Source organism: Lycium barbarum, chromosome 2, assembly GCF_019175385.1.
Source record: "Lycium barbarum isolate Lr01 chromosome 2, ASM1917538v2, whole genome shotgun sequence".
Classification (NCBI taxonomy): domain Eukaryota; kingdom Viridiplantae; phylum Streptophyta; class Magnoliopsida; order Solanales; family Solanaceae; genus Lycium; species Lycium barbarum.
Window position 1 is genome coordinate 136,006,926 of NC_083338.1, and position 13,242 is coordinate 136,020,167.

At 36.2% G+C, this 13,242-nt stretch overlaps 1 protein-coding gene across 1 annotated transcript; it reads right to left on the reverse strand.

The window, feature by feature from the left end:
- Window positions 1-4,102: 4,102 nt before the first annotated feature.
- LOC132627457 (uncharacterized) lies at window positions 4,103-7,325 on the reverse strand. The gene is made up of 2 exons (XM_060342806.1): window positions 6,774-7,325; window positions 4,103-4,954 (listed from the first exon to the last, which is right to left on the reverse strand). The coding sequence occupies exons 1-2, from the start codon at window positions 6,924-6,926 to the stop codon at window positions 4,592-4,594; spliced, it is 516 nt and encodes a 171-aa protein (XP_060198789.1). The 5' UTR covers window positions 6,927-7,325; the 3' UTR covers window positions 4,103-4,591.
- Window positions 7,326-13,242: the final 5,917 nt, after the last annotated feature.

A 13,242-nucleotide genomic window follows, 5' to 3' on the forward strand; every position in this document is an offset into this window, starting at 1 on the left:
CTTTTAAATGAAGAGATGAGAAGAAAATCTCAAGGTTCCTCCTCATCAGATGTCTTGGTGACTGACACTAGGGGGAGAGGCAAGAATCGTGGTTCTCAAAATAGAGAACATCATAGAAGCAAATCCAGAAGCAGACTTAAAGATATTGACTGCTATCATTGCGGGAAAAAAGGGCACACAAAGAAGTTCTGCCGGATTTTGAAAAAAGAGAATAGAGAAAAGGAGGAAAAGAAAGAAGATGGCAATCGTGTTGCCGCTGTCACTACAGAAGATCTTGTTACTGTCCTTGATGCGGATCTGATAAATATTGCTTGTGATGAGTCAAGCTGGGTTGTGGACAGTGGTGCCGCATCTCATGTGACATCAAGGAAGGAATTTTTCTCATCCTATACTCCGGGTGACTTTGGAACTTTGAGTATGGGTAATGAGACTGTATCCAGGGTGGCTGGTGTTGGAACGATTTGTTTGAAAACTAGTATTGGAACTAAACTAGTTTTAAACAATGTAAAGCATGCACCTGATGTTCGTTTGCACTTGATCTCTGTTGGTGTTTTGGATGATGAGGGATATGTCAGTACCAATGGTGCTGGAAAGTGGAAGCTTACTAAAGGTTCCATGATTGTGGCTCGTGGCGAAAAGCGTCGTGGTCTATACTGGACTACGGCCTCTACCTGTGTTGATATGGTGAATGCAGTTGAGAGCAATAGCTCTTCAACGTTATGGCATAAGAGGCTTAGCCACATTAGCGAGAAAGGACTAAATGTTCTGGCCAAAAAGAAATTATTGTCAAATTTCGAAAGTGCTAAATTAGAAAAGTGTGAGCACTGCTTGGCTGGAAAACAAAATAGAGTTTCTTTCAAGTCTCATCCTCCTTCAAGAAAGACAGAGTTGCTTGAGTTGGTGCATTCAGATTTATGTGGTCCAATGAAGACAAGGACTTTGGGTGGTGCACTTTATTTTGCTACCTTTATTGATGATTGCTCAAGGAAACTTTGGGTCTACGTCTTAAAGACTAAAGACCAAGTGTTGGGTGTCTTTAAGCAGTTTCAGGCCTCAATTGAAAGAGAAACTGGAAAGAAGCTGAAGTGTATTCGTACTGATAACGGTGGTGAATATTGTGGACCGTTTGACGAATACTGCAAGCAACAGGGTATCAGACACCAGAAGACTCCTCCTAAGACTCCTCAGCTTAATGGTTTAGCAGAGAGGATGAACAGGACCTTGATGGAAAGAGTCAGATGTTTGCTTTCTGAAGCAAAGTTGCCGAATTCCTTTTGGGGTGAGGCTTTATTGACCGCTGCACATGTTATTAATCTATCCCCTGCGGTTGCTTTGCAAAGTGATGTTCCAAACAGAGTTTGGTATGGAAAGGATGTTTCCTATGACCACTTGAAAGTGTTTGGTTGTAAAGCTTTTGTACATGTGCCTAAAGATGAAAGGTCGAAATTAACTGCCAAGACAAGGCAGTGCATCTTCATTGGTTATGGCCTTGATGAGTTTGGTTACAGGCTATATGATCCAATTGAGAAGAAGGTTGTGAGAAGCCGTGATGTTATCTTCATGGAGGATCAAACCATTGAAGATATTAACAAAGCGGAGAAGATAAAATCTTCAAGTTCTGAAGGTTTAGTTAATCTTGATCAAGTTCCTCATACAAATGCTGATGAAGTTGGTGGGCTCGATGACGATGGTGATGCCCAGAATCATGTTCCAGATCAGCATGTTGATGATGATAACGATGCTGCTATTGATGAAGTAGATGCTCCTACTCATGAAGTCGTGGATGAGTCAGATATTCCACTTAGAAGGTCTACTAGACAGCATGTTCCTTCTTCCCGTTATTCACCTAATGAGTATGTATTACTCACTGATGGGGGAGAACCTGAATGTTATGAGGAGGCCATGGAAGATGAGCACAAGGATCAATGGATTGAAGCCATGCAAGATGAGATGAAATCTCTGCGTGGGAACCATACTTATGAGTTGGTGAACTTGCCTAAGGGCATGAGAGCTTTGAAGAACAAGTGGGTGTTCAAAGTTAAAGCCGAAGAACACAGCTTGAAGCCCAGATACAAAGCTAGATTGGTTGTTAAGGGATTTGGTCAAAGGAAAGGTATTGACTTTGACGAAATATTTTCTCCTGTCGTGAAAATGTCCTCCATTCGGACAGTTCTTGGTTTGACTGCTAGTCTTGATTTGGAGATTGAGCAGATGGATGTGAAGACTGCTTTTCTTCATGGTGACTTAGAAGAGGAGATTTATATGGAACAACCTGAAGGCTTCAAGGCAAAAGGTAAAGAAAATCTTGTATGCAAACTCAAGAAGAGTCTCTATGGATTGAAGCAAGCTCCCAGACAGTGGTACAAGAAGTTTGAGTCTGTTATGGGGAAGCAAGGCTACAAGAAGACTTCTTCAGATCACTGTGTGTTTGTACAAAGATTTTCTGATGGTGACTTTATCATCCTTCTGCTATATGTGGATGATATGTTGATTGTAGGCAAAAATGCTTCCAGGATTGACGAGTTGAAGAAACAGTTGAGTAAGTCTTTTGCAATGAAAGACTTGGGTCATGCTAAGCAGATTTTGGGCATGAGAATTACTCGTTCGAGAGATGAAAAGAAGCTTTATTTGTCGCAGAAAAAGTACATAGAACGTGTACTAGAGCGCTTCAATATGAAGAGTGCTAAGTGGGTTAGCACACCTCTTCCTGGTCATCTGAAATTGAGCAAAAAGATGTGTCCTACAACAACAGAGGAAAAACAGAGAATGGCCAAGATTCCTTATTCCTCTGCCGTCGGAAGTTTAATGTATGCAATGGTATGCACTCGACCAGATATTGCTCATGCAGTCGGTGTTGTTAGCAGATTTCTCGAAAATCCAGGGAAAGAGCATTGGGAAGCTGTGAAGTGGATACTCAGGTATCTAAGAGGAAGATCAGATGAATGCTTGTGTTTTGGAGGATCAAATCCAATTTTGAAGGGCTATACAGATTCTGATATGGCAGGTGACCTTGATAACAGAAAATCCACTACTGGATATTTGTTTACTTTTTCAGGGGGAGCTATATCATGGCAGTCAAAGTTGCAGAAGTGTGTTGCACTATCTACAACGGAAGCGGAGTATATTGCGGCTACTGAAGCTGGCAAAGAGATGATATGGCTCAAGAGATTCCTTCAAGAACTTGGATTGCAGCAAATGGAGTATGTTGTCTATTGTGACAGTCAGAGTGCAATAGACTTGAGCAAGAACTCCATGTACCATGCGAGAACAAAACACATCGATGTCAGATATCATTGGATTCGTGAGCAATTGGAAAGCGAATTGTTCCAAGTCAAGAAGATTCACACGAATGAAAATCCTGCAGATATGCTGACCAAGGCGGTACCGAGAGACAAGTTCGAATCGTGCAAAGAACTTGTCGGCATGCACTCAAATTAGAAGCCAGTGTACCCTCCTTCAGGTGAATGGGACTGGAGGGGGAGATTTGTGGGGTCCAGTCCCCTATCCCATATTTTAAGAAAGGAAGATTTTTCTTCCTTTGACAAATTATACATTGGCAACAATTGTGGACTTGGCTAACAAGCCAATTTCTTTGTTCACACTTTCATGATGTAAGCGCTTACCTCATCATAATCGTGATGGAAGCGCTTACCTCACCATAGGAAATTCATTCCTATAAATAGGCAGCTTATGGTTCATTTGTAACACACCAAAATCTCAGACAATACATCTGAGTGAGAGCAAAAGTGAGGTATTCCATAGACTGTAAGAAAATAGTCTGTGAAGAAAAATAGAGTGTGAGTGATATTGTAGTGAGGTGGGAAAATCAAAAGAGTGTTATTTCTTTTGAGGGTGTAGTGGTCTTAGGAGTATTTGTACTCGTTACTACACAGTGTAAAATTCCTCTATAGTGATATCAGCTGCTCCTCTTGGCCGTGGTTTTTCCCTTATTCAGAAGGGTTTCCACATAAAATCTTGGTGTCATTATTGCTGCATTTTATTCTTGCTGATTTAACCATAAGTTAGTGTTCCGCGTTTATCACTAATACCGTGAATATTATTTTTGCGGGTCTATTTTGTTCCCATCAATAAGGTACAATCATATGGTAGCCAAAGGTCATCTTGAAAATTGCAGCATTAACCTAGTAAATTAATGGAGGATTATATACAACAGCTACAGATTATTTGCTTAAACAAAACAGTAGGGACCTCTTTCTTCCAAGTAAAAGCAAACAAAGAGAGGGGGAAGGAGAAAACAATGTCCAAGAATCTTGATGCTATTGACAAAAAGAAGAAAAATAAAGCATTTCAAGGGCCTAATTATTATGAAAAAACATGTGGTTTAATTTGTCGGTTTGGCAATCTTGAAAATTCAAGAAAAACAAAAGTTGCTGGAAATTACAAGCACATATGCTACGTCTAGAGTGCAAAAAACAAAGGCTTCTAAGAAACCAGGCAGCCATCACAAAATTTGGAATGCCGCAAGTATAAACTTACGTATGCACTAAATCAAAAGCTAAAATATAGCTATTTCTAGCGTGCCGAAACAACCAAAAAAAAAAAAAAAAAAAAAAAAAAGAAGCCAGTCTGATCATGCTAACTCTTGGTAAATAATCACAATATTCTTTGATGATCTTTGGGTGTCTAACAATTTCTTAGCCAATCGTGATAAATGCCGGGACATACAGCTCTTTGAACAAATCCAGCACTTTCTTCTCTTTGCTACGATAACAAACTTCTGACAAGCCACTGCATTCTTTAGTAGAAACTTAGAAAGTTCATAAAGCTTACAAAAACCCCCTTCAGACCACTTATTCAAACATTCTGCTCCGCATCCGACAATCTTAACATTCTTGAGATTGGGAAACACCGTGTTTGGAATCCAACTCGGCAAATTGATGTTATCTACTTCGGCAAAATAGTTTTGCTCAAGCTGGCAGGGGGGATCGCCACACTGTAACGAAGAATAAAATCAGGATCCAAAGTGGGTATACAGTCTTATGGATATAAACCACAGAAGGCAAACTAAATGATCTCAAAGTAGAACAATTCTCAAAAGCCATAGAGGTTGAACAGTTCTCAGCAAAATGATTATATAATAGCTAATGAAGGGCACCCCAGTTTACTCAGCTCCCGTTATGCACGATTGCACGGTGTCCGGGAAGGGCCTATCCGATATACTCATGCAGTACATAAACCAAGCAAAAACAGGTTTAGTTGTCAATGATCATTGTCCTTTCTTGACCAGTCTACCGGATAGAAAGAAACTATCCTAAGCATTTATATTTTAGTTCTATGGTGACAAAATCTTCTTAATGATATTATATTTACATTCTCCTTAAGAAACTCCTTTAGAGAGAAGAGCATAAATCAAGAGAAATAAGGAATTGATAGGCGATGGTGGTTGTTAGACAAGAATGGCAAGTTCTCAGTTAAAAGTGCTTGGAGTATGTGAGATATAAGGAGGAGAAACTGAAAGTATATGGCCAACTGTGGAGGAAACACTTACCATTCAAGTACTCTTTTGTGTTATGAAGGGCATGCAAGTTCAGGCTGCCCAGTGATGATATACTGAGAAGGAGAGGAGTATGTTTACCATCCAAATGTTGGTGCTGCATAGATCCTCACCAGGAGACTCTATCCCATATTTTTCTAACCTCTTCCACAGCTTTAAAACTGTGGAGAATGTTTGCTAATTTTGCAGGAAAATGCATGCAGACCAATTTTGAAGCCATAATACATGCTGTACCTGCTATTATTGTGTGGACTTTGTTGAAAAGAAGAAATGCTATAAAGCATGGAGGAAAAATGAGTTTCAACAGTATGGTGCATCTGGTGCAAACCACTTACCCAAAGCTGAATTCAGTTCCATCAAATTTACCAGCAATAATTCAATACCTGGAGGATTATAGGGCAAAACTGCAGTACAAGTTCATACATTGGGAGCCACCTCCTGGAATAATCAAGTGCAACACAGATGGTGCAAGCAAAGGAAATCCAGGAAGAAGTTCATTTGGATAGTATCTGAGGAATTACCAAGGTGATTTGATATATGATCAAGGAAGGGAGATACAAGAAGCCATAAACATTGAAGCTGAAGCAGTAGCAATCAAGGAAGCAATATATCATTGTGTAGCAATAGGTATTCAGCAGATTTGGCTAGAAACAGAGTCATGAAGAATATCCTGGACGATAAATGGGATGTACCTTGGCAACTGATCACACTAGTGGAAGATATCAAAACAATGCAACAGGAGTGTCAAGTCAGTTTTCATCATGTTCTAAGAGAGGGTAACACTTTGGCAAACTTCATAGCAAATCAAGCAATTCATGAGGGCATGATAGAGTATAAGGAATTTGCAGATTTACCTCCTTATTGGAGGAAGATTTTAAATATGGACAAGTTCAACTATCCAAATATTAGGACCAAAACTAAGAAGATTGGTTGAATGATGGTAATGAGCAGTGAACAACAGGTCCAGAAACTGCAATTGATGCTGTTTTCTGGTTTTATGCTGATATTTGTCAATTTGGAGCATCATAAGGATCAAAAAAGCAGGATACAAAAGGTGCAACAGAGGAGGAAAACAAGCATCACAAGTGTTCTTTCAATAGGAATCTTTTTTCTTATTTTAGCTAGTTCAAATTTTGAACATTATATACTTTACTTTGCTGTTGGCTTCTTTGATTCCTATTAATAAAAACATCAATAGGAGCTCCTATTGATAAATTTAACCAAAAAAATAAATAAATAAATTAAGAGAAATTATGACCTCAGATTTGATGTGTATGTTGAGTGACTTCAAAAGAGGCGAGGTTTGCAAAAGGCTGGCTATCCCATACAGATTATACTTCGATACATGCAACTTTAGAGTTAGACATTTGCATCTCAATTCTGGAAGCATCACTCCTTCGAGTTTCATCATGAACACGACCTGGTGAAATAATCTCAAAGAAATTAGTAAAGGATAGAGAAAGAAGCAACTACAAAGAAAAAGTAATCCACAACAAAAAGATACTGCTATGACAAATCTAGCCAGCTAAACACTTTAATGAACAACGGTGTGCAAAAGCCTAGTTTCTAAAATAATATAATTCTGTATACATTATAAATTTTTTTCCAATTATTCAGCAAAAAAAACACCTACTGAAATTCTCATGTTTACAAAAGTTCAAACTTGTATGATATTCTGAATAGTCCTCTTTTTTAGGTTTACATCAAATAGAGAATAAGGTCTCTTGTCACTGGTATATACTGTTTACTAAGTACATTATACACTCTAATTATACGCAAATTATAGTGTAATTATACTGGATAACATAAAACAAAAAAGACCCTATCATAAATATCCTTAAATCATTTCTTAATTTGTTGAAATTCGTTTATTTCATAAACCTCAAGGGATTATAATTTTTCTGTGATTAGGATGTCGGTTTAGAGAAGTTCATAATGTTATTTCTATTAAGAAATTTATACTTTGATAAGGAATTGGTTAATATGATACTTGGGATCATTAGCTACTGTATAATTGGTCTCAACCTAATGGAGCTTTTACTAAATCTTATTAAAAGTACTAGATGGCTTATGCCCGTGCTGCGCACGGGCCCAACACTTCGGATTATAATGTATCTATGTATATGTAGTTGTGTTTAGATAGTGATAATATATATATATATATATATATGTACTACATTCAAAATACGATTAATATATCATTGTAGTTTGTGTTGTCATATCTTTGAGCAAGAAATGACAGAGAGATGCCAGGGTGGTGCGATACAGTTGATACATCACTGTTAAATATACTTATGTTAGATACTTATGTTTACAATTTAAGGTAGCTAGTAAATGTTCCTTTATATGCGAAGAGTTGTGAGAATAGACAAATGCTCTTCATAGATACATAGGAATTAGAATCTATAAAAGATGAGGAATCAAATATCTTCAAACTCTTCTTAACCACCTAATGAAACTATGATTAAGATAATCTTTAATTTTCTCAATTACAAGTCCAACAGAAAAAATAAAAATTCGGATCACACCACAGCTGTTGACACCAGTAAAAAGACTCATAGTTGTCTTGTCACCTTCTTTGATCAACTTGCAAGAGATCCTACCCTTAGCGCAACTCCATTAGCTGTCATCTCTTCCTCCCAAGTTAAGTTCCTTCCTTCCTCCCTAGAAGCATGCATTTTCAGAATGTCAAATTTCAACGCAGTACTATATGATAAGTCTAAAGGCTAAAACTTGTATACCAATAAGGTGCTGAAGCAAAGAACCATTTGGAACATACAATTAAACCAAAATCTTTCTTTGAATAACACTAAGGCATCATAAATAATGAAATCAGGAGCTTATCACATTTATTATACAATTAGACCATTTAAGTTGTAGGCATATCATTCATTCAATAAATATATCTTATATCTCTCCTTCATTAAAAATCTGCACGTAGGAAAGAATGTTAGAACCTTTCTAACTGGAAAGATGTAACATTATAAATAGAACAGAGGAATATTAAGGGCATAATTGAATATTAATAGGCGGGTGATATAATAGTACAAAATCTACATAGTTAGCATCTTATCAAAATTCCACCAACCACAAAGTAATAAGAAACTTAAATATGTATAGTGCTAAATATAACTAATTATTTGTGTCACATCAACTCCAGAAAGATCAAAGCGGGACACAGAGTCTATATGAGTATGTCAGAAAAAGTTCATACGGGGTTAATGGGTGTTATCGGTACAGATTGTGTCATAGAAATATTGTAGAGCTATTGTTGATCAGTCAAAATCAGATCTATTCCATTCATTAGCAAGCAACATTTCAATCAGGTATTTCGGATCAAACACCTAGAATTCTTCACGTAATATTAATAGTATCAGCTTATCACGTGTGCCCAATGGTAATGATCTGAATCCTAAATACCTGAGAAGCTACAAATAAGAATTCTATCATAGTTGAAACAACTTTTTTTTGATGACCTATCATAGTTGACACTCTAGCAAAGCCAAGAGAGAGTAGGTATTTTGAACAACAATGAGAACATTGGGTAGGAAAGTGAGCCTAAGAGAGGCATATCAAAAAATGAAATTGTTGATATAACCTACAAAAGACATTCTTCATGTTATCATTTATCCACGGTTTTGTCAAATCATAATTCTTTATCAACTATAAATACAAAGAAAAACACATATACGAACATCATAAGATTTCACCTCTTGCACAAGTTAACCAGGAAATCAGGCAGAAGGCTTGGTGTTGTTTCGTATGGGGCCCACCCTTTTGAACATTATTAGTTTGCACTATTTTTATGCATATAATATATATATATATATATATATATATATATATATATATATATATATATATATATATATACATACTATGTTCAAAACACGATTAATATAACATTATAGTTCGTGCTTCATATCTAAAACTTTAATATATTAGTGTTTGCTATAAATACAAAGTCTGCACTTTTTTTTGACATTGTTTGTTTTTTTAATATGGGATTCACTTTTTTTTTTATATTGCTTGATTTTGTCAATACGGGATACTATGTTCAAAACACGATTAATATAACATTGTAGTTTGTGCTCTGTATCTAAAACTTTATTATATTAGTGTTTGCTATGAATACAAAGTCTGCACTCTTTTTTTTTACATTATTTATTTTTTTAATATGGGATTCACTTTTTTTTTATATTGCTTGATTTTGTTAATATGGAGTCCAGTTATTTTTTTCCGTGAGTTTGGAGATGGTGGGTTCCACTTTATTTACTTTTTTTTTTAAATATTGGTTGTTTTTTTTTTAATTTTTTAATATTGGTTGATGTTTAATATGGGGACCACACTTTTTTTTTAAATGCTTAATTAATTGGTTGGTTTTTTTAAAATTTTTTAATATTAGTTGGTGTTTAATATTGGGACCACACTTTTTTTTTAAGTATGTTAATGTACAATAATTTCATTTGCTCCCTCTAATGGGTTGATACGCATGTGGCAATAAATCCATCATTATTGATTTAATTGTTTGATTTTCTAAGCACTTTTGTATTTTAAGTATGTTGCTGTACAATAATTTCATTTGCTCCCTCTAATGGGTTGATACGCATGTGACAATAAATCCACCAGGCTATATGGGCCCATAATTTTTTTTTCAAAAATTGGAAAACGGATTTAAGATATAAGTATTTTAAGTATATTACTGTACAATAATTTCATTTGCTCTCACTAATGGGTTGATACGCATGTGGCAATAAATCCATCATTATTGATTTAATTGTTTGGTTTTCTAAGGATTTTTGTATTTTAAGTATGTTGTTGTACAATAATTTCATTTGCTCCCTCTAACGGGTTGATACTCATGTGGCAATGAATCCATCATTATTGATTTAATTGTTTGATTTTCTAAGCACTTTTTTTTAACATTATTTTTTTTAATATGGGATTCACTTTTTTTTATATTGCTTCATTTTGTTAATATGGGATCCACTTTTTTTTTCCCGTGAGTTTGGATGTGGTGGGTTTCACTTTTTTTTTTTTTTATTACTGGTTGGTGTTTAATATGGGGTCCACTTTTTTTTTCCCGTGAGTTTGGATGTGGTCGGTTTCACTTTTTTTTTTTTTTTATTACTGGTTGGTGTTTAATATGGGGTCCACTTTTTTTTTCCCGTGGGTTTGGATGTGGTGGGTTTTACTTTTTTTTTCTTCTCTTTTTTTTTATTACTGATTGGTGTTTAATATAGGATCCATAATTTTTTTTTAAAATATTAGTAGTTGTTTAAAATATGTGGGCCCACAATTTTTTTTGGGCCCACAAACGGACAACGAAATATGTGGGAACGGACGACGATACTGTATAGAAACTGATGTTTCTATATAGTAGTAAAGTAGTAAAGTGAAATGACCGAAATGCCCTTGAGCTAAATGACGGATTTGCCCTTGGATGGACGACCAAAGGGACCCAACTGGTGCTTCTAATATAGCAGAATGTAACCTTGGCTATATAACAGAGAACTAGCAGACTGAGAAATGCCTATAGTCTATTTGGTTTAATTAATGTAAGTTTGATCCAAATAGCATCTCACTAAAAAGAAAAGATGGATTTCTTGAACCTAATTTTAAAGAAACAAGGAGAACAACTGTAGAGAGAACAGGGGAAAAGGGGTTTTAAATGAAACCCTTGTGGGTGGGGTATTAAGATACCGGTCCTTTTTTATTTTATTTGTAGGTCTATGTTTACATCACATACAAAAAATTTGCTTTGTCATGTCATATTTGTTTATGACACATTAGATAAGTGATTTTATAATAGAAAATTTAAAGTTGAGTGATTTTATTAATACAAAATAAAATAAAATGACTATGCTATCCGGGAATAGAGGGAGGGGGGAAGTGTTTATCTCCTTTTTTTTTTTTTTTTTTTTTTTTTTTTTGGAGGGGAATAGAGAGTGTTAATCTTAATAAGATGAATAGATGTTAAAGGAAGAGGAAAAGTTCCAGGCAGTTACAACCATAGCTTCCACATGTATGTTGTCTGTCTCCACATTAGGCAAAGCTCGCAAAAGGCCAGCTACTCCATGCGAATCAGACTTTTCCATAAGCAACTCTAGTGTTAGAAACTTGCAGTTCAATTCAGGAATCTGCACTCCTTCGTACTGCAACAACAGCTATGCTCTCCCGTAGTCCTCATTTAATTTGGGAGTCAAGTTTCAAGAGAAATTGTCTCTAACAACTTAGGAAATACCAATTCAATTACTACAACTACAAGAGTAAGATCCAATCTTGAAAATGATTCCAATCTTCTGCAAAAGAAATTATCAAACCAATGAGCTTCGTCAACATATCCACATGAAAAAATTTCATCATCTGTTTCTTTTCCTTCTAAAATTCATGTTTTCTTTGTTACTTTACTTGCCCCATGTCACGCCCCGAACCATGGTCTGGACGTAACACGGCACTCGGTGCCTGACTACATGTGACCGAGCGAACCACATGACTTGCTGAATCATCATGATGCATAACATAAGCGGAATATAACGTGAATGCATGATGAGCCTTTATAAAACATAATAAGTCATAATACTTAATAAAGTACTTGTTTAAACATGAGTGAGCCAAAATGGCTATGCGACTTCGATTATCTGACATGACATAACTGTCTGTTCTAGTCTATGAAACCTCTATCATGAGTCTGACTGAAAAACATACTTACTGGGACAAGGCCCCCAGCATACCTTTAGATGCATAACTAATCATAAGATAAAAGTTGACTAAACCCCGAACGAGATGGGGCTCACCAATAAGCTGATACGGATGTTGTCCTACTGAGCAGATGTGTCGTCCTGTATGTTAGTACCTGCATCGTGAAATGCAGGCCCCCGGGCAATAAAAAGGGGACGTCAGCACATTGAATGTACTGGTATGTAAAGCAACCGGAATAAACAACATGGAACATGGAATAACATAGTAAGAACTGAAACTGAAAACTTGGACATGAACATGAGCATGAGCATGAGTACAAAATCATGAAATTTAAAACTGAAACTGAGTACTGGAAGCATGAGATAGTCTGTAGTAATCTGTAATAATCTGTAATAATCTGTAATACCGACATAAACCACCACGGGGAGGAGCGTGGAGTCTGATCTCTGCCCGATCAGCTAAGCCATCTCGTACCTTGCCGGGGCACGAGACATGAACATAACATGAATGGATCCAAATCCCTCAATGGGGAACATATGAAGGAATCGTCCTACTGGGCGGAGCGATTCTTATTCTACGTTGGCATACGTAGTTTCAGGCTATCTGAGCCTTCTCGGTATTATTACAACTCCCGAACATGAAAATAGTATAGTTGGCTAAGAAGCCCATGACTTTCGTGAATTAACTTGTACTTGTCTTGAAATCATGATTTCACGAAAGGACTTGTAAACCTATTTTCATGAAATAACTTGTAAACTTGATCATGAGAAATACCATAATGCATAATCATACGTTTGTAGTTGACTTGAAAACATGCTTGTAATTTGTAAAATAACATTTTACAATTTCATATAAACATCATGAGAACACATGAGGAAGAATTCATGATTCATGGATTAAGCTAGGATTCCTAATGTCCGAAATGGAGGTTTAGGAACACAATAACGAACATATATACGGAATTCATGTACATACATACATACATAATTACGGGCTACCAATACATTGGGTTTAATGCCCTAGGA

Bases quoted from the DNA above. Each gene is read 5' to 3' on its own strand.
- LOC132627457 (XM_060342806.1), bottom strand. From the start codon at position 6,926: ATGATGAAACTCGAAGGAGTGATGCTTCCAGAATTGAGATGCAAATGT. The intron at 4,955-6,773 runs GTCATAATTTCT...TCTTCGTTACAG, and splicing joins ACATACACATCAAATCTGAG to TGTGGCGATCCCCCCTGCCA.